Source organism: Corythoichthys intestinalis, chromosome 15 (genome assembly GCF_030265065.1).
Source record: "Corythoichthys intestinalis isolate RoL2023-P3 chromosome 15, ASM3026506v1, whole genome shotgun sequence".
NCBI lineage: Eukaryota > Metazoa > Chordata > Actinopteri > Syngnathiformes > Syngnathidae > Corythoichthys > Corythoichthys intestinalis.
This window is the reverse complement of record NC_080409.1, coordinates 25,849,279-25,870,088: the sequence shown is the minus strand read 5'-3', so window position 1 is coordinate 25,870,088 and position 20,810 is coordinate 25,849,279. Positions and strand designations below refer to the sequence as shown.

Sequence of the window (20,810 nt, the reverse complement as noted above, 5' to 3'; positions counted from 1 at the left end):
ATATTTTCATCTGATTTTTATCATGCAAGAAGAACAGTGCAATTCCCATTTTTTCATATCCAACCCAGGCGTTGTTTGTATGTAGATTTTAAATTGAATAGTATTTTATGCAGGAGCAGTAGTAACAAGGCAACAAACGTCACAATTGGCTAAGTTCTTAAAAACTAAAATTTCAATGGGTTCATCAAAAGTAAACGTCCAATCCATTTGGACTGTGAGGGTCACTGCCAGACCCTCCCACATCAAATGGCTTTAATGTCTAACACCCTTAGTGGCAGCCACTGCGTTAATAAGGAAAATACAAAAAAAAAAACCTCAGTCACCATACAGACTCGTGCAAAGTCACATTCACACTATGTCAACAAATTTCTGGTGACTTGTGGTCGGGCAAAAACACACATTTACCTCAGTATCCATACTTTTGCAATCCAATATCATATACGGCTATACATTTCTTATCGATATTGCAATATTTTTCGATACTTTTAATAACCCTAGCATAATAAAAAATTCTTAAGAAGAGCACTCAAGTAGAACAGTTTGCATTGGATCTGAATATCTATTTTTTTTTTTACTGCAATGAGTCCCAGAAATGCTTTTCTCAAATGTGACACATTTGGCAGGATAGTTTATGTGCACTTTGGACTTATTTTTGTTCATTTACCTATGTTAGGCTACTTATTTGCTTATAATATAAAAAAGTCCACGTTTGTAATATCTTCAAAATATATTCCATTTCACTGTGCACAATGTAAGTGATTTTGTTCATGTATATTACTTTGAAATACAATTTTGAATGAAAATCAGTTGCTCATGTATGCCTTGTTACAGTAAGTGTAAGCCAGTAAGCCTAATGATTGCTTAATTCATTAAAAATATATATATATTTTTTGCATTTCTGTGGTTTTAGGATGTTTAATTTTAATATACAATAAATATAATACGGTACCCTGTAAGAAAATTACAGTTTTAAACTATACTGGACTAATTTGGAACCCCCCCAAAAAAGGTGCAAGCTGGACTGAGGCAGGTTGAAACTGCTCTGAAGGTGCACAGAATAAAAATGGACGCACACGACACTGCAGCGCAGGCACAGAGGCGACTACTAATCGCTACAAAAGACGCTGGCGTGGAAGACACACCTGCAGAATAATGGAGAAACAGCATGTGTTTTGGGTTTCACAGGCTATTTCAGAACATAGTCAAAAGTTATATTCAACTCAAAGGTCAATCAGCACCTTGTAGAATATTTGAATTTATATTTTATAAACCAGCAGCAGCAAATGAAATTGTGTTCATTTGCTGTCAGCCCTCCCACTTCAAATGGGTTTGACGTCTAGCGCTGTCAATAGCAGCCAATGAATTTATGAGTCTTATAGTTCAAAACGGATGGTGTGTATATTGCAAGTAAATTTTTTAGCGACTCTAATCAGAATTTAGCCCATGACAACACATTGCTGGTGACCTGTGGTCATGCAAATATAAATAACTGTATATCAATAATTTTGCAATCAAATTTATCCAACTACAACATTTCTGTATCAATACTTTGATACTTTTCGATACTTTTGAAAACCCTCCTTTGGAGTATCTTTAATCCTATGAAAATGAGAAATTGGATTCTTTGGTTGGTTAGGCTCCAGTGTTGCCATACATTACTTTTTTTAATCGGATATTTCATGCTGCTTCAGAGACTAGAGTCCGCCGAATGGGAATACCGTTGAAATAAAATGCAGTATCACAGTGTGAAAAGGAAAATTGCTACTTGGAAATTGCAGTGAATAAAAGAGAACTTCTGATTGAAATATGAGTGAAAGCCGATTTGAGAGACTTTGAATGTGTCTTCATGTGTCACAGCAGTAGGCTTTCTATTCCCTGCTGGCTTTCAGACTCAAATAAAAACAACAAATCTCCCGCTGACAATAACATTAAGTGCTGTGTGAAAAAAGATGCTATTCGACTTGGATGTTGTGGACTTCAAGAAGTGGTCATAAATACTGCAATGGTGGAAGCATATGAGGTGCATGTAATTTGTCACTTGATAGAAGGCTTTTGAATCGAATCGTAAATATTTAATATTCAAGTTATATGCTATGAGAGCTTCGTTAGCTAAACTTAAAATACAATTCCAATTTTAGGGGTATGTTTGATATTTATTTTCTCTTGAAAATATACCCATAAATTCTTCATATGAAAACAATACAACTTTTGAATATTTTATCACAACAGAATTACACAAATAAACACACACATCCCTGTAATACAAAGATTTGCCCTTAATTGTTTTGCCAATACTCTGCACAGCAAACACGAAAAAATATTTCCAAACAAACATAACATTACAAGATTCCACTACAAGTTTGAAATTGACACCTATTAAATAAACAGAGTCCCTTGGTGCCCTGGTGACGAATTGAAGAGGTGCGATCAAAGAAATATGAGGGGAAATTTAAGCCATAAATCTGTGAGGCTTAACTTTGTCTTGTCCCAAAGAGGGCACACGCCAGTAAATCTTTGCCATTGTGTCTGGCCACAGAGTCTTTTATATCACATCAAGGGATTTTTTTCTGGCAGCAAAAACTGCCTGTGATTTATGATGTTATGAAGCAGCTTTAACATGCCGTTTCTATTGCTGGAAGCTTTTCTCTTGCGATAACGCCTTTGACCGGTGTTATTTCTAAGGAGAAGTGTTTTGTCCTGCTGGAAAGTGAATTCTATGGGCGAGACAAAGCTCACACCTCATATTAAATTACAGCATAATGTTCCCCTGAGTTAAGTTATTTCTAGCGTTGCACCGATACGACACTAAACTGACGCCATCGGTATCCGGGAGAACTTAGAAATAACGTGCCAATGCTGTGAAATATTTACTTTTTGAGATGTAGTTTCCAACCGCTGGCTACCCTACCCAAGATGGCTGCCAGATATGTAAAAAAAGGAGAAGTCATCCTTCTTCCCGTGATGATGATAGACATCCAATTATGTGGTGTCCAACCATCCTTCTGCTGTGCATTTCAATGAGTTTATCCAGAGTAGACATCCAATCCATTGAAGTGGGAGGACTAGCAGTAAATGAACGTTGGCAGCCAATTGGGCAAAAAATAAAACTTGTTCTTCTTGTAGCCAAGATGCACCCTCTCACCAATTAGTTTGTCACTGGTAGACGTCAAAATCCATTTGAAGTGGTGAGAGTGCCCTCCCACGTCAAATTGCTTGGCATTACTATCATATGCAAAGGGACTGCGTGTTCCGCTGATTTTGCGGATGAATCCATTTATTTTTTGCATCACGCCAGCCCAATGTGCTGCAGGCTTTTGTTGCTACATCAGGGACAGTGATGTGATGCTTTTTGGATTTCCAAAAGATCCTGTTCACCACAAAGAATGGGCAAAACAAGTCCGACAATCAAGAGACCATTGGACGGATGACGAAGTGAGTAAGCTACGTGTTTTATGTTATGTAAGATATATTGGGATCATGGCAAACATTTTAATAAGGAGGTGGCTTGCATTTTGTGGGTGACAATGCTCCCTGTCCACTGAGAAGTGCCAGCCTATAGAGTGCTATCCTCAGCTTGGGCCTGAGTCGGTGTAGTTTTGTGTGATTTTTCGTTTTTGAAATGTGAGGAAAATACTTGGAAGAGCCGCTGGGTTTGGGTTAGCATGACGTCTAGCTCTCACGCCTAATTTGTTTATGCTCTTTCCTCCGTTTCCGAAGCCGGGGCAGGGAAATGACAAAAGCTGGACTAACTCCGGTGGCATAAAATACTGTTCGGGAGGTTTGAGAAGTCAACAGTTTTGACCAGTGTGCATTAATTTAGCCCTGTCGTACTGAATAAATGCATTTTTAATATTTCATACTCCATTTAGCACAAGACTGTTATTTGTCATGACCATACAATTTATTTAGCAATTGGAGGAAAATACTTAGATAAAAAGAATATCCTGTAAAAATATTGGAGTACAGAGATTGAAACATAATGACATTTTGCTGCTGTCTGTTGTATTTTCCTCGTTCTGAATCTTACCCATTGGGCTGGATTCGAAATCAGCTGAAATCTGCCGACGTCATCACCCAGATGGAAGGGCTAGAGCGCTATATTGACAGGCAGGGCTAAACAGCAGATTAAAAGACTCATTTCTCGTCATCTGGGCTTTGGCAAATTGTTGTATATAGTCCAATTGTCTCAAAATATGATTTTAATTCACATAATAATGTTATTTAAGATTTTTTTTTTGTGTGTGTCACAGGCACTTTAATTTTAATTTCAGTGCTTTGAATTTGATGGGAACATCACCTCTATTAGCATTTTAATCATATCATTTAAAAAAAAAAAAAAAAAAATATATATATATATATTTTTTTTTTTTTCAAAAACGTGGTATGGGCACAGTATTTGCATTGACTGATACCACACAGCCGGGTGTTGGAATCGGTATTGGGAACTAAAAAATGGTATCGGTGCAACACTAGTTATTTCCCAATGTTAGACCCCTTGCACTGGGGCAACTAGTCTATTTCTAAATGGATGCAGCATTACTTTTTAAGTATTTGTGGGATTTTTTTTTTTTTTCATACAAAACATAAATGATCCTATTTTACCCAGCATGGACAATTACCCATCAAGACTAAGGACTGGGCCCCATCTTTTTAATATTTCTGTTAGATAAGAAAGGCAATGCGTGCACATGCACGAAGAAAGACACAAATGCAACATGCGTACACCGATGCACGCACACATGATTAAAGCACACACCTTTCACACTTCAGCTAAGATGAGTATTAGAGGATTGGACATGTTGCAGCAATCACTGATAGCTATCACTGCACTCCATAACCGCCAGTGGTTCCGTCCTTCATTTTGATGTCACGGATAGTCGACAACATCATTACTCATCACATCACCACTGATACACATGCCAAGTGCAACACTAGATCACTCCCATATTGATATGTTGGTTATAGTATTATACTCAATGTAATGTAAGGACATTATTTCATATAAACACGTTCACGGTTTCACTTTGATATTCACATGATCACAAGATCACCTCCATCGACAGTCACTATATTATTACATCATTTTTCACAATTCCACTGTGTCATAGAAACAATTTTTTAAGATGACATATGCACTGCATTGTTGGTGAGTCTGTTTCACGATCAAATCATTTTCATATTGACTCGTCGAGGGCCACTTGTTTCTGTCGCTTCAGCTGAGGCCCCGTTGGTTTTTCGAGGGACATATTCAATATCAAAGTTGCTCTTATGACGTCCCTTCCCTCTGCTCCAGGCAAACAGAAGGAGGAAGCAGAAAACAACCACACCTAGAAAGGAGAGGCAGCCCATGGCTGTGGATATAATGATAGTCTTAATGTCAATAGGGACTGTCATGTTGTACAACACAGTCCCATTCCCCCAAGTGCTGTTAGAGTTTGTCAAATAATTTGAGCTCCTGTTGCTATTGTGAGAGCTGTCCCTAATGGCCAGACTCTTCACAGCTAAAGAGGCAGACAAGCTGGCGTTGCCAGCAGGGTTACTTGCAATACACAAGTACACCCCACTGTCATGTAACTCCGCAGCCTTGATCTCCAGGGTGCCATCTGCTTGAACTTCCACCCTTCCGCTGCTCTTGGATGTGATGTAGCGTCTGTGAGGTGTAACCCAGACCACTGATGGCCTCGGTGCTCCCTCTGCCATGCAGCTCAAACGGGCAGGCTGACCCTCGTCAGCCATCAGCAGCTGTGTTATGTTCGGTCCAATTCGAGGCTTGGTGCAGGTCATGTACCGAGAGACCAGCGGTTCCTTGAGCTCACGCAAGGTTTTTCCCAGTAGGTACTCTGGGGCACTGCACTCCGGCTGGATATCAAGGATATGAAGGGAGGGGGGCTTGTAGCTGTTCAGCAACCAGAGCAATCTGCAGTCACACACCAATGGGTTTCCACCCAGACAAAGCCTCTGGAGGCTGTCGGGTGAAGCAAAAACTCCTCTCTCCAGAGAGTCCAGGCGATTTTGTGACACATCCAGTAGTTGCAAAGATATGAGGCCAACAAATGCAAAGGGTTCAATAGAAACAAGCTGAGCACCTTGGAGACGGAGCTCCATCAAATGTGGGAGGTGCCCTAGCTCTCCTTGATGGATATGCTGAATTCGAGAGAAAGACAAGTTAAGGTGAGTGAGGTAAGGCAAATGGCGCAAAGCTGCACCAGGGAAGGCAGAAAGGTTAGTGTTGGTTACAAACAATGTTGTGAGGTTGAGGCCGTGTAGTGACAGCGGGGGCAGTGTGTCCAACCAGGGCCAATAATCAATCTCTAATCGGCGGAGACGGAATAACCTTTTGAAAGAAAAAGGCTTGAGAAAACTAATGCTCAAATGGAGCATACGTAATTCCACCAAGTTGTGTAGATGTGCCAAAGCGTCAGTAGGGACCACAGTGAGATTAGAACGTTCCAGGGTTAGACTTTGAAGACCAGTTAATCCCATGAAGGCCCTCTGAGAGATGAAAACAAGTTCGTTGTCACCCACCTCCAGGGATGCTAACTTGTGCAGATCTTGGAAGGCATGGTCCAGTAAAACCACAATTCTGTTGTGGTTCAGGTCAAGCTGAGTGAGGTTAGTCAGGCCAGATAGCACGCCTGCAGGAATCAACTGGATTACATTACTGCGGAAGTTCAGTGAGCGTAGAGCGAGCTGAGAACGAAACGACCCGGTTTCCACCACACTGATGAGATTGTCACTAAGATCAAGGTCCTCCAGCAGTTGAAATGAAGAGAAGTTGTCCGGTGTGATTATACGTAGCTTGTTTTTGCTGAGATCCAGAATTCGGGTTTCAATGGGGATGCCTTCGGGGATGGTGCTCAGACGCTTGCGGTGGCAGCTCACTGACTTGGTCTGGGCAGAACACTCACATCGGGCAGGGCAGCTCAGGGTCAACCCGGCCAGGAGAAGAAGCACAGCCCCAGCCAGGAGGATGTGGTAGTGCCGGGCTGGGCGTTGCATGACTCTCTTACCCACGTTGCCCACTGTCATCGCACAGCTCGTTAATCGTCCAGAACACCATCACGATCAGGCCCTGCAAGGCAAAGCATATGAAAAAACGTAAAGGTTAGAATACTTGATATTCTACTCAGAATCTTCATTGGTATGCCCTCTTCTTTTTTATACTTTAAATTTTCTGAAATAACCTTAAAGTCCTCCTGACTTAAATTAACTGTCACTTTTCCTGACTCGCTGGAAAATTTTTGAATTAAAGTTAAAGCAGGGCAGGGCGCCACATGAGAAATATCATCTGTAGAAAAATGTGAACATTCACGACAGGGTAGCACAAAAGGTTGCAGGCTAAATGTTGATGTCGTGTAGGGATGGATTATATTTTGGGCCAACAATTTCCTCTCTATTTAACTCAATGGCAGGCTCGGTAGCCATTGATGGCGATAGAGGTCCAACATAATTCGACTTGGGCGCCGTAGCTGTCAATCAAATGTGAAATGTGGTCATTCAATGCCCGCCATCCCAGTTCAAATATATTTAATGCCTATCACTGTCAATGGCAGTGAAAGATAGATAGATCGATCGATAGATTGATTTCTATGTCTGTCTGCCTGCCTGTCCGTCCGTCCGTCCATCTATCCATCTATCTGCTTCATGGTATCTACATTATTTAAAAATATTTATTGCATGTGTAATACTTGGTGTGAGAATAAACATTTTTTTCCCTGGTAGATACGATATTGTTTGACAGAAAAGCGTATTTATAATTGTAATGATAAAACGTTCACAATTTTATACAACATTTGAATTTTTAGATTGGTAATTATTTGTTATTTATGACAGAGCATTCGGGCCACACAAAGAAAGAAAACAAAACAAGATTATGTATTACAATAAATCATAATATTTCGAGACTGCGGTCCTAATATTATGAGAACAAAGTCATTCGCTGAAATCATATGAGATTAAATAAAGTTATATATTTTGAGTTTTTTCCCCCATAATATTATGAATTTCATTTCATAGCATGATGTATGACTTTATTATTGTAATATTAAGAGATTAAAGTTATAATACTACGACTTTATACTCGTAGGCTTATTTATTTCTTGATTTGTGTGGCCCTATTACTTTGTCGGAATCATTACAGTTGAAACAAGTCTGGGAATTCCCTGTCATGATGCAGTACAGTGCTAGGTCTTCATAAAAGAGTAATGAGGGCAAGGATGCAGACTTCCTTGCAAAAACATGGGAGAAATTCCTCTTTCCAAATTGGAAAGACATCGACCTTGACAAAAGAATGCCTCCCAGCAGCCACAGGTTGTTGAATTGACAGATGCCTACAAGGACAGAAAGTCTGACAATAATTGCCTCATTACCAGTATTATTTGCATTCTGCTCATGGCAATTTTTGCCAATTAGGTGTACGAAATGTAAGCTTTGTCCATGAGTGCTGGAAATTCTAATACACTGGAGGGGAAAAAAATCACAGAGGTATAAAATTTGCTTTCAAAGAGCAGCATCAATACCTGACGTGTAGAATGCTGGCAAGATAAGCAGACGTAGTTCTCCCAGACAGACACAAACCACACATTGATAGCAAAGTGAGTGACATCAATAACTGTAATATACAATATCTGTAGATTCCTGTAGATATTCGGTAGCTTCCTATTACGTGAATTTGGGGCATGATTGAGTCACTTCTCTGTTAATTCATTGGCTGCCGTTGAAGACACTGAAGTCCAATCGAATTTGACTGGGAAGGGCGAATGAATGTTTAATTGTTCGCCCTTCCCAGTCAAAATGAATTGGACGTCTAGCGCCATCAATGGCAACAAAAGATTAGCATGCACCATCTTTACTTGTTGTCAGCGGCGGGTAATGTGTTTTCAACTGTAAAGCGTCTTTGAGCATTGGTAAAGGCGCTACATGAATAAAATGTATTATTATTATTATTATTATTAGGTTTGGGTCACTTCCTAGTTAATTTTAGGGTACTTAGACGTCTCTTCCTGTTGATTTCGGGTTACTTCTTGCAATTCCGGCATTCCCAGGTAAGTTTCTTTTGGATTAAGCTAATTTTCTGTAGATTTGGGGGCCTTTTTTAAATCTGACTTCCTGTTGATATCGGGTCATTTTTTACCGATTGGAATTAATGGGGGAATTTGAAATAAACTGATTTTTTTTGGGTCAAATTTTGGTGTTTTTGGCAAAAACTGTATATAACGTTGATGCACCTTGATTTAAAAAAAAAAAAAATTTATGCTAAATCATGTGAAATGAATAAAAAGTATGGGACGACATTAAAGCTGCAACAACTAATCAATTAAAACGATTAAAATGGATTAATGAGTTAGTTGTCAGTGAATTTGATAATCGATTTTTGCCGACAGCTATAAACAGTCCCGTTTTGATCCTTGTTTGTGTGTAATATGAGGCTGCACATGCGCCAATGATTAGTCCAAGAGCAAAAGAGAGGTCACTGCTACACTTAGGTTTAGCTGCTGAATGAATAATATTTACTCGACAGTTAGATTGTCTTGAGTCATGTGTGTTGTTAAATCCAGTGTGCCTCCGTCAGAGGTGAGTAAATGAAGCCAATTGTATTGGACGTATTCTTTGTTAATGAGACATTACTACTTAGCACAGAGCGCTAAGCTAATTAGCAATTATGCTAATCAGTGTCTTAAGTGTCCGCTTGTATTGTATTTTGGAGAAGCACATTAGCGCTTGTATTATTTATAGGCAGTAAAGTTATTTCACTTTTTTTTTTTTTTTTAATAACTGAGTCATTGACACAATTTATATCAAGTCAATCAGCGGCACTTTTATTTATTTGAACGAACAGGACTTTTGTCTGATTTGCGTACTGAGAAATTCTTCTTATGTTTGTGTGGTTCTCAAAATCTTTATAATTTTTTTAACAAGTTTTATGTACTTAAAACAGTACAGTTGTAGCCAAGTGTTAAGTCAGAAAGCTGCAATAAAAGGAGGAAGGAAATAGTCATCCATTTGCTCTTCATTGTTACTTATAACATGCCTAAATCAACTTCAAGTTAAAATTGCGAAGACAATTGAAAAAAGTGATATTTATCCGATTAATCGTTTAATTAATGGTCCGATTAATCAATGACAAAAATAATCGTTGGTTGCAGCCATAGACGACATATTTTGAAATTAGAAAATTGAAATGTTTTTGCCATTAAAAATGAATGTTGCTTCTTTTCTTTATGTCAAAAACCCCGCGGTAACACAAATACGAATATTATATGAAATAATGCATTTGGTGCTACCAAGCTTGCACTGACTCTACCAACTCAGTTGCTAAAAAGCTATGTGCTGTTCCATCTTCTCAAACATTATATGCGCCCATTTTTGTCTAACCAAACTCCCTTCCTTTTCACAGTCCCGGCATGGATAAAACATCAGTTCGCTCAGGAGTCTCAGCAGGGTGGGGTATTTATCGATCGCAGCATAAGACACATCAGATGCCAGGAATGCAGTGTGTAACAAAGAACAGGCTGTTGCCACAGCAACTACAACTACTCTCATCTGCCCTACGTATACTGCCAATCAAATTAATGAAAGTCGGGTCAAATGAAGTAAGAAGGGTGTTGTTTTATTCATATTTCTTCAGCCCTGAAATTGACAGAACACACAAATGTTCCCCGGTTTTAACCGAGGCAAGATGAAGGTGTTTCCAAACTGTCATTCTGACCGCCTTGCTATTTGTCCACCTGTCTTTTGGCCCATCCATTTTGTGCTCCAGTAACTATCTCTGTCAGTCTACCTTATTATCCATCCACAAGCCTGCTCCTGTCTCTGTGTATTTATCAGTCTGCCTTTAGCCGTCAACGTGTTCCTTCCAGGCTTTCTGTTTAATAATTACAAGCCAGTTGTCTGGCACTGCAGTGAGCAACTGGTCAGGTGATTTGTCTCAGAGCTGGGCATCAGGAACAGCTCTACCCACTGAAGTGTAGTGAGACCAAAAACAAGGTGGAAGAAAAAACACCACCAACAACAAAGCAATGTTTGTGAAAGATGATTAACCCTTTCGTGCACAAAGTATGACCCTCAGCCCCCTTATGGGGCACTTCTTTAACTCACTGGCTGCCATTAGCAGCACTAGACCATTCATTCATTCATTCATTCATTCATTTTCCAAACTGCTTTTTCCTCACGAGGGTCGCGGAGGTGCTGGAGCCTATCCCAGCTAACTACGGGCAGTAGGCAGGAGACACCCTGAACTGGTTGCCAGCCAATCGCAGGGCACAAGGAGACATACAACCATTCGCGTGCACACTCATACCTACGGACAATTTAGAGCAGTGGTCTCAAACCGGTCCTCAAAGGGCCGCAGGGGGTACTGGATTTCATTCCAACCAAACGAGACAAATACCTTTTCACCAATCTGGTTTCTTACAAGTGTAATCAGTTGATTGCAATCAGGTGCTGCTTATGTTAGTAGAAACCTCATTGGTTGAACTGTTTGTGCTGGATCTGTTGGAACAAAAACCAGGACCCACTGCGGCCCTTTGTGGAGTCGGTTTGAGACCGCTGATTTAGAGTGTTCAATCAGCCAACCATGCATGTTTTTGGGATGTGGGAGGAAACCGGAGTTCCCGGAGGAAACCCACGCAGGCACGAGGAGAACATGCAAACTCCACCCAGGAAGGCTGAAGCCCGGGATTGAACCCTTGATCTCAGAACTGTGAGGCAGACGTGCTAACCACTCAGCCACCGCCATTTCGACAGGAAGGAGGGAATAAAGTTTGTAGATTTTCCCCCTTCTACTCGAAATGGATGGGACCTCTCTCGCCATCAAAGAGTTACTTAAATACTGTTAAACAAGTACACTTTAGAGTAGGAGTGGGAACCTCTGGATACCTCATGATACGATACGATTTGCGATACAAAGCTTACGATAACGATGATCTGACGATACAACGATTATCGATACATTGGTCAGGAAATCATTCTAGGATATTCTACAAACAACTAATAAACAGAAAAACAAGCTTCTGCTATGAATTGGAATGAGTTTATCACTAGTAGACGTCCAATCCATTTGAACTGGGAGGGTGGCAGCGAATGAACATACTTTCATTCGCTGCCATCCCTCCCACTTCAAACGGATTGAACGTCTATGGCCAGTAGTGGCAGCCAATGCCAGGCAATGAATTAATTTTGGGCCATTTAAGGTCATTTACCTGTTCATCTTCAGTTACTTCCTGTTGATTTTGGGGTATTTTATGGGTCTCTTCCTGTTTATTTTGAGTTACAGAACAGGAAATGACTTGGGAATCACCCAAATGAATGGGCAGTGACTCAAACTCAACAGAAAATGACCTGTAAATGCCCTAAAATGAACAGCAAGTGACCTGTAAATGCCCTGATAATTTAACAGAATGACAGTGTTGCTGTCGAATGTTCACAGTTTAAATGGATTGGTCGTCGAGCACCGTTATTGCAGCCTTAGAGTTAACTGAGACACTATTATGGTGGAAAATTTTGGTAGCAACTTGTTGGTTCATTTTTATTTATTTATTTATTTAGATATTGACACCTTTTCAAAACGGTATGTTGATTCTTGACAGGAGCATATCGATAAGCTTTTGTGATACAAAGTATCACGATACACTGTATCACCATTTTGTCACACCCCTACTTTAGAGCGTATTTCTGTTCTTATTAATTTTTATTTCATTAAGTTAGATTTAATTAAATTAATTTAAATAAATAAATTATTTTAACTTTTTAACATTGTATTAATGTATATATTTATTTATAGTTGAACAAAAATAATATTATAAAATACAATAAAGATTAACAACAGAAAATTAAAAAAAACATAATACTTTCTAATGTTTAAGCTTTTTTTTAATGAACAAAAATAGTCACATGCCCTGTAAATGATTAAAGTTCTAACGTGTCAACATTTGAATAGTTGTTGTCGACTGTGGTGAACACTACCCCTGAAATGGTTAAATATTATGTGTCATACCTTGACAGAAAGGCTAAATATATATGGCGGAAAACACTCAGGTGACTTGAATTTCCGCTCTGAGACCCCCAATTTGGCCAAATTTCAAAATTGTCCTATATGCATCCGTGATACATCATTGGAAAGCTTAAAATCTCAATTTTCTGGCGGAAGAAAAAGAACCGGAGGGCATTTAAAAAAAAAGTTCAAGTGAGTGAGTTCAAATGTAGCGTTAGAGCTTAATTAATTAATGGTTAATTATTATTATTATTTTTATTATTTTTTTAGTTGGCCTCAAAGGCATATAAATTTATATCTGCTGAGTGACTTTTTTCATTTTCTGGGGCCAGTGTCAACATGAATAGCATATGTAGAGAGAACGGCACTGGTTCTCAGCTCCATTCAGGCTCAGAAAATATCATATTTTTAGAAACACACTGAGCCAAGCGTGGCATTGGCAAAATGGAAAGCAAATACAATCCTTCAGAATTCTGGGTAAATGGTGACGGTGAGGGGTCATTGAGAAGGGTTCAGTATATATATATTTATATTGATTTGGTTCTGAATTGGATTATAGTCATATTGGAACTGCTTTGAATGTTACAGCCGAAAAGGAGCTGTGGGGTGATGCATTGTGAGAGGAAAAGCGAGACAAGGGAGAAAAGGGAGAAGCAGAAATTAAAACAAGAAGCAATGAGTAGAACTGAGCTTGCACGATTATTATTTTATTTGCATATTTCATTCCAGACATATAAATTAACAGAAAAGAAATATTTGTAATTATGATTAATGCAGATCTAATACTGTACTTTTAGAACAAAAATAAAGTTGAAGACAATCAGCACAAACATAATGAATTACTATATATACTTGATCATTTACATTATTGAAAAGGAATACAAAGATACAGTGGGGCAAATAAGTATTTAGTCAAGCACTAATTGTGCAAGTTCTCCCACTTGAAAATATTAGAGAGGCCTGTAATTGTCAACATGGGTAAACCTCAACCTTGAGAGACAGAATGAGAAGAAAAAAAACAACAACAGAAAATCACATTGTTTGATTTTTAAAGAATTTATTTGCAAATCATGGTGGAAAATAAGTATTTGGTCTATACCAAAATTTATATACACCAAGTTTATCTCAATACTTTGTTATATACCCTTTGTTGGCAATAACGGAGGCCAAACGTTTTCTGTAACTCTTCACAACCTTTTCACACACTGTTGTTGGTATTTTGACCCATTCCTCCATGCAGATCTCCTCTAGAGCAGTGATGTTTTGGGGCTGTCGTTGGGCAGCACGGACTTTCAACTCCCTCCTCACCTCGAGGCGTCAAAATGATAACAAGAATGGGGAGCAAAAATCCCAGAACCACACGGGGGGACCTCGTGAATGACCTACAGAGAGCTGGGACCACAATAACAAAGGCAACTATCAGTAACACAATGCGCCGTCAGGGACTCAAATCCTGCACTGCCAGATGTGTCCCCCTGCTGAAGAAAGTACACGTCCAGGCCCGTCTGCAGTTCGCTAGAGAGCATTTGAATGATCCAGAAGAGGACTGGGAGAATGTGTTATGGTTACATGAAACCAAAATAGAACTTTTTGTTAGAAACACAGGTTCTCTTGTTTTGAGGAAAAATAAGACTGAATTGCACCATACCCACTGTGAAGCATGGGAGTGGAAAAATCATGCTTTGGGGCTGTTTTTCTGCAAAGGGACCAGGACGACTGATTTGTGTAAAGGAAAGAATGAATGGGGCCATGTATCGAGAGATTTTGAGTGAAAATCTCCTTCCATCAGCAAGAGCATTGAAGATGAGACGTTGCTGAGTCTTTCAGCATGACAATGATCCCCAACACACAGCCAGGGCAACAAAGGAGTGGCTTCGTAAGAAGCATTTCAAGGTCCTGCAGTTGCCTAGCCAGTCTCCAGGTCTCATCCCCATAGAAAATCTGCTGAGGGAGTTGTAAGTCCGTGTTGCCCAATGACAGCCCCAAAACATCACTGCTCTAGAGGAGATCTGCATGGAGGAATGGGCCAAAATACCAGCAACAGTGTGTGAAAAGCTTGTGAAGAGTTACAGAAAACGTTTGGCCTCTGTTATTGCCAACAAAGGGTACATAACAAAGTATTAAGATGGTATTGACCAAATACTTATTTTCCACTATGATTTGCAAATAAATTATTTAAAAATCAAACAATGTGATCTTCTGTTTTTTTCCCCACATTCTGTCTCTCATGGTTGAGGTTTAACCATGTTGACAATTACAGGCCTCTCTAATATTTTCAAGTGGGAGAACTTGCACAATTAGTGGTTGACTAAATACTTATTTGCCCCACTGTATATGAATATTTTTATTTAAACTTTTTATGGGACAGATAAATCAACAATTAGATAGTTTTTTTGACCCACCATGATTTGTAATGTCCCATAAGCCAAGTAAAACTGGAAAAAGTGTTTAGAGCAGGGGTCGGCAACCTATGACACGCGAGTCAGCACTGGCAAGCGAAGGGTTAACCAGTGACACGCAAGGGCATGGCAAAATTAAAAAAGTGCCTTTTTACCTGAAATCAAGGCATTTTCAGTTGCGTGCTTTACGGGAGCGCCCCTCTCACCCCCTCTGCCTATGGCGTTATATGCGAGCAATATTGTATTTTGAGCACACGTCCAGCTCTTCCTCAATTTCTCGACTCTTGCGCTCATTGGATTTTTTTCTCTGCATGCTCAATTCAGCCCATGCTACTAACGTGTTACAAAGCCAACCAATCAGAGAGCTGGCGGAAGTACACTGTGTTACCAATCTGCACTTTTTCGTAATTGTGGTGCTTTCAACTCCACGCCATAGTGTGGATTGGACCGGCTATAAACGTGGCTCGTTGTCGTCAATTCGTCCGGTGCTTACTTCGGAGAGGGGGTGATGTGTATGAAACTTACGCTTTACTTTTGCATTTCCGCTCGCAACTTCCGTTTTACACTTTCTCTAACCAAAACAACAGTGGAGCTGGTGTAGAATTACTCATCAAAATCCCTCATAAAAGACAATTTAGAAATGCTGCATCCATCTGCCATCATCGCGACATGGGAGGACAACATGAAGAAACGGCTTAAAGCAGTAATGTGAAGTAAGGTTGGCCAACCATGTTTTTGAATAATATCAATGGCTAAACAGTTATAAGCATATTTTCGTTATTTTTTTTAACGCGACCCTTCCAGATTCTTTGTTTAACCCATAGCAACGCCCTTGACAACGAAAATGCTTTTCTTCGGCAATCTTCGGAAATCTTCGGAAATTACCTCACACCGGGAAGTGCGAGGGAAGTGCACCATAGAACAGTATTGTTTGTTGCATTGCTTCTCGGTAAGATGCCACGGCGGTGTGTGGCGATGTTTTGTTCTCACTCAAACGAAAGGATGGCCAAAGGATAGCAGGGCACGTAAATGGACATCTTTCGTTCGCACGAAGCGAATGAATTTCACGCCATCATCGAGTAGTGTTCTCTGCTGCAAACACTTCGAAGATGCCTGCTTCCTTAACCGGTCTGCTTATGATCAAGGATTTGCCAAAAAGTAAGTGTGATTTTTGGATAGATGACTGATGACTTTGTCAAAGCAGAGCTGCCGACTGTTGTGGAATGAACAGTATAAGCTAGCGACGTTAGCCGAAAGTTAACTCGTGGCAATCCCCGATCATAGTTCTTGTTGCGTTCGCTAGGTTAAGTGTGTTTAAATTGTGCGTCATCTACGATCTTGTCCGAAAGTGTTAATCCACTGTCAGTCGGGAAAGGTGTGTGGATGTGCATATAAGCAGGTCGGCGTCGCGGTAATTCACGGTCATGTTGCAGTAAGAGACACACACCGCCGGTGAGTTTGTGCACATTTATTTGTATTTGTATTATGTATTTCCACCTTCATGCTTCAAGCATTGCATTGCATTTGTACGGTTCTGCGTTTTTTTCACGGTGATCGCTTGATAGCCTTCTAGTTTGTGTTTTACGTACAAGAGCCGCTGACAGGTGACAACAACATGCGTGTTGCTTTTAATGTCTGGCAGCGAATCAGCGAGCGCGCAGGTCACGCAGTGAATCATGGGAAATGTAGTCTCGGGACAACACTGAAGTGGTGCTTTGTAATCTGTTCGCTTGTGTGAAAAAACGACATTTCCTCACGCCATTAGACGCCACTTCCTCCCGAGAGCCCCGAGCCGTGTTCTACTGTTAGCTCCATGTGTTAATTAAGAAACAAAGTTGTCAGCACGTTGTGTGTTTGATACATTTGTAAACAAAAAGCTCATAACAAGACACTATGCACGATCCGTTTAAGAGACGCTGGAGTAGTAGGAGGTGAGGAGGAGATCAGCGAGAAGCAAAACTTCGCGGTCAAATGTGGTGGCAGTCCGCTATTATTTTGTTTTCTTATTGTTGCCACAATAAAGTGGAGAAAGCCATCAACGACTCATCTCCTTCTTTCCCCCCAACGTTTTTATATTATTATTTTATATGCACGGGAGGTGCCGGATCTGCCAAAATGAACATGAAGTCTGACTATTATTTTTTTTAACAATGTCATCAGATAGACAAAAACATAAAATTATGTGCAAATGCCTGCATCTTCAAATCATGAAAATAATATCAGCCTATATCTTACCAATCTTGTAATCTCGATGGGTCTTGTAGCCATTCCATGTCAGGTAGTCTAGGCGCATTGTTTGCATCCTGATTAGCGTCTGGCTAATACATGTTAGGTCCAACATAAAATTCCAACCTCCTCTTCTTCCTCCAACTCTTCAAAAACTTGGATCTCCTCCCTTGCACTCGATCTATCGCTTATATTGCTGTTTGAAACATTGTTTGAAGGGCTTTGTATGGTGGCCGTATGTATGGAGCTGCCATCGCTGTTCCCGGTGTGAAGTACAGTATCACTTCCTGGTTCATCCCCTTTCAGGCTCGAACTTCGGAAACGTGATTATTTTGTCAAATAAACAACATATAAATTATTTTTTCATGCTTTATTTGTTGGACAATGTTTAATTACTTTAATTGTGACCCTATTTGGCATGTTATGAAATTACTTCACATTACTGCTTTAAATCGCCAAAACCAAAATTGTTTGGTATTTTATTGATTTAATGGCAGTGGACGGAAACGCAATCAGGGACCTGAAAAGCTCCGAAGCATCCAGTTGAATGTGCCCTATTACATGAATATGGGAATTTTGTGTTCATGAAGGCAGATGTGGAACCAAGACAGTGCCACCACAAAGCAATAACAGGTATAAACATGTTCAATTTGACAACAGTTGTGTGTTGCGTAAAAGCTGAACCCTGAATGCATAAATTAAAGTGTTACACGTTTTTTGTTTGTTTGTTTACGGGTGGAAAACGTTGTTAGGCAAGGGAAGACAACTTGATGTGCATCACTGCAACACTTACAGTATGTTGATGGACATATATCGAGACTACGTATTTTGATCTATTGTCTATTTTGATGATGGAAGGCTCGATTTATGCTCCACCTTTACTAATATTTTTAAAAAATGATTCTATAAATTGTGATTTATTGACCTGTTTTGCACGAGCACCAATTGTTTTAAATAAAACAAGAAGTGGAATCGTGTTGTCCTCATTTTGGTCACTCAAGCTCACACAGGCTGCACAGATTTTTAGAATTTTGTCCTCAACGATCAACCAAGTGATAAGAACAAACATGCAATCTTTTAGGTGGATCATTTAGCTTTAAAGCACATCTTTATCTTATTGTCTGTTAGATTTAAGGCGTATAGCGAGGGGGATCCACACTGACGTTTTGAAGCTGGACGCTGTTCAAAACATTCCACTTCCTAGCATATATATAGGCGATTCTAGGAGTTCACACAACCAAGCACAGCACAGAAGCTCCCCAAGTCTCATCTATGTCGTGCTGAATCCCATTTTTGGAGATTCCGTGGGATTCCGTGGGTTCCTCTGGTATGATTTGGCAGTTTAAAACTTTGTCTCTCTCAACCGCAGTGCATGGTGTATTGTCTAAACCGAAAGTCCGGAGCAGAAAATGTCACAGATGGTGCCGCCAAATATTCGCTCAGGAAACTTGTCTACAGGCTGATCTGTCATCATGGGCACTGTTAAATCCCTGTTCATTAGCAACACTTCAAAATTTATGGCTTTTGACATTAGTGGCATGAATTTATCTTTGCCGAGGAGATCTTTACTGTAATAAGACAATAAATTTTTAATAACTACTCTAAGATACAATATTGATCTTACAAGAGACAAACATGTCCATGAATTAATGATGATTTTACTGACTTCTAGTGGATGAGCTGCAAGTGTTATTATCAAGAGACACATCAACATACAGATAATGGGCAAAGGTAGACACTTAAACACCCACCTTAAATGTTATCTTATCACGCCTTAAAATAATGTCTGATAATTCGAGTGCCAGTAATTATACAGTAGCGCTTCACACAAAATCCTTATAATAGCTTTCATTTCCATAGACCAGTGCACATCTTAGTCTAACTGAAAGCATAAAGTAAATCTAAATAATTATACCTTCACAGAAAGGCGTGAACAGAATACATTCCACTTCTGCGAACCACTGAACAACTATTCACTTGTTGTGATAACTGCATGCTTCACTTCTGTGTTGCATTAGGTTTCTAACTTTAGGCACCTGTTATTCCATCTCACAAACATTGGACTACAGTACATACATTATAAGGTTCACAATTTCTTTGTATGGTAACACTGCACAGTGAACTTATTTTTGTTCACAAAATAATGAGATTGCTCATATGATTTAAAACCAACTTTGCAACAAGGTAATAATACACAGTTAATGGATGTTTATGAGTGCAATGGACAGAATATTCAATGAGATGAAAAGGAAAATTTGAAAATTAAATAAACTATGCCTTGAATAACGATGTGTTGTCAAGATGAAGGAGCATTTCATATTTCAACAAATAAAATATTCTTTCTATTGCACGAACTAAAAAACATTAATTACTTGTTTTATATGACACCTGAAAATAGATGGATCAACATAGCTAGCTAGTTAGAAAAAGATGCTACAGCACAGCTAATGCTCAACGCGTGACCCGCCAATACTTGATTGCAGATGCGAGCAACTTAGTGCCGGTGCTCTGAAGGTCTTTTCACAGATTTTTCATTGTTGCACAAGAAAGCCATAGCTTTTCTCACTTTAAAGAGGAAGGGAAAACTACAGCAGCTGTGAAAAATGATTTACTAGAGCAGGTGAGACCATAGCATCTATATAGCTAGTTAGCTATACTGATGTAGAGCACAACACTAGGGTGACCATATTTTGATTTCCAAAAAAGAGAACACTCAGCCTGGCCTGAAGATACTTGAATTTTACTCGAAGTTCACTCAAAGATGCCTATACCACTTTAATATATATTTAAAGTGTGCCCCTCACTCTGGATGGAAAAATGCAGTTTGAAAAAAAATAATGACTTAAAAAAAAAAAAAAAATATATATATATATATATATATATATATATATATATATATATATATATATATATATATATATATATATATATATATATATATATATGAGTGCTGTCAAACGATTAAAACTTTTTATCTAGTTAATCATATGTCAATTGTGTGATTAATCATGATTAATCACATTTCCCTCGGGATGAATAAAGTTGCTCTTCAGGAAAAAAAATCTAGGAAAATACTATAATTGACTTAAAAATTGTTTTAAGATGAAATGTATGATGTGTGAATGAATTAATAATTAACCAAATAGAGTTTTAAAATTTTATTTAACAACTCAGCTCGTATAAAATAAAAAATA

At 39.2% G+C, this 20,810-nt stretch overlaps 1 protein-coding gene across 2 annotated transcripts in view; it reads right to left on the bottom strand.

Annotated features, from left to right (window-relative positions):
• Positions 1 to 895: 895 nt before the first annotated feature.
• The window catches only part of lingo2b (leucine rich repeat and Ig domain containing 2b), a 96,530-nt gene continuing 76,615 nt past the window's right edge, over positions 896 to 20,810 (bottom strand). For both annotated transcript variants that reach the window (XM_057859426.1, XM_057859425.1), the window contains one exon: positions 896 to 7,072. In XM_057859426.1, the coding sequence (XP_057715409.1) occupies positions 5,164 to 7,029 (1,866 nt within the window). In that variant the 5' untranslated portion in view covers positions 7,030 to 7,072 and the 3' untranslated portion in view covers positions 896 to 5,163. The remainder of the gene's footprint in view (positions 7,073 to 20,810) is intronic.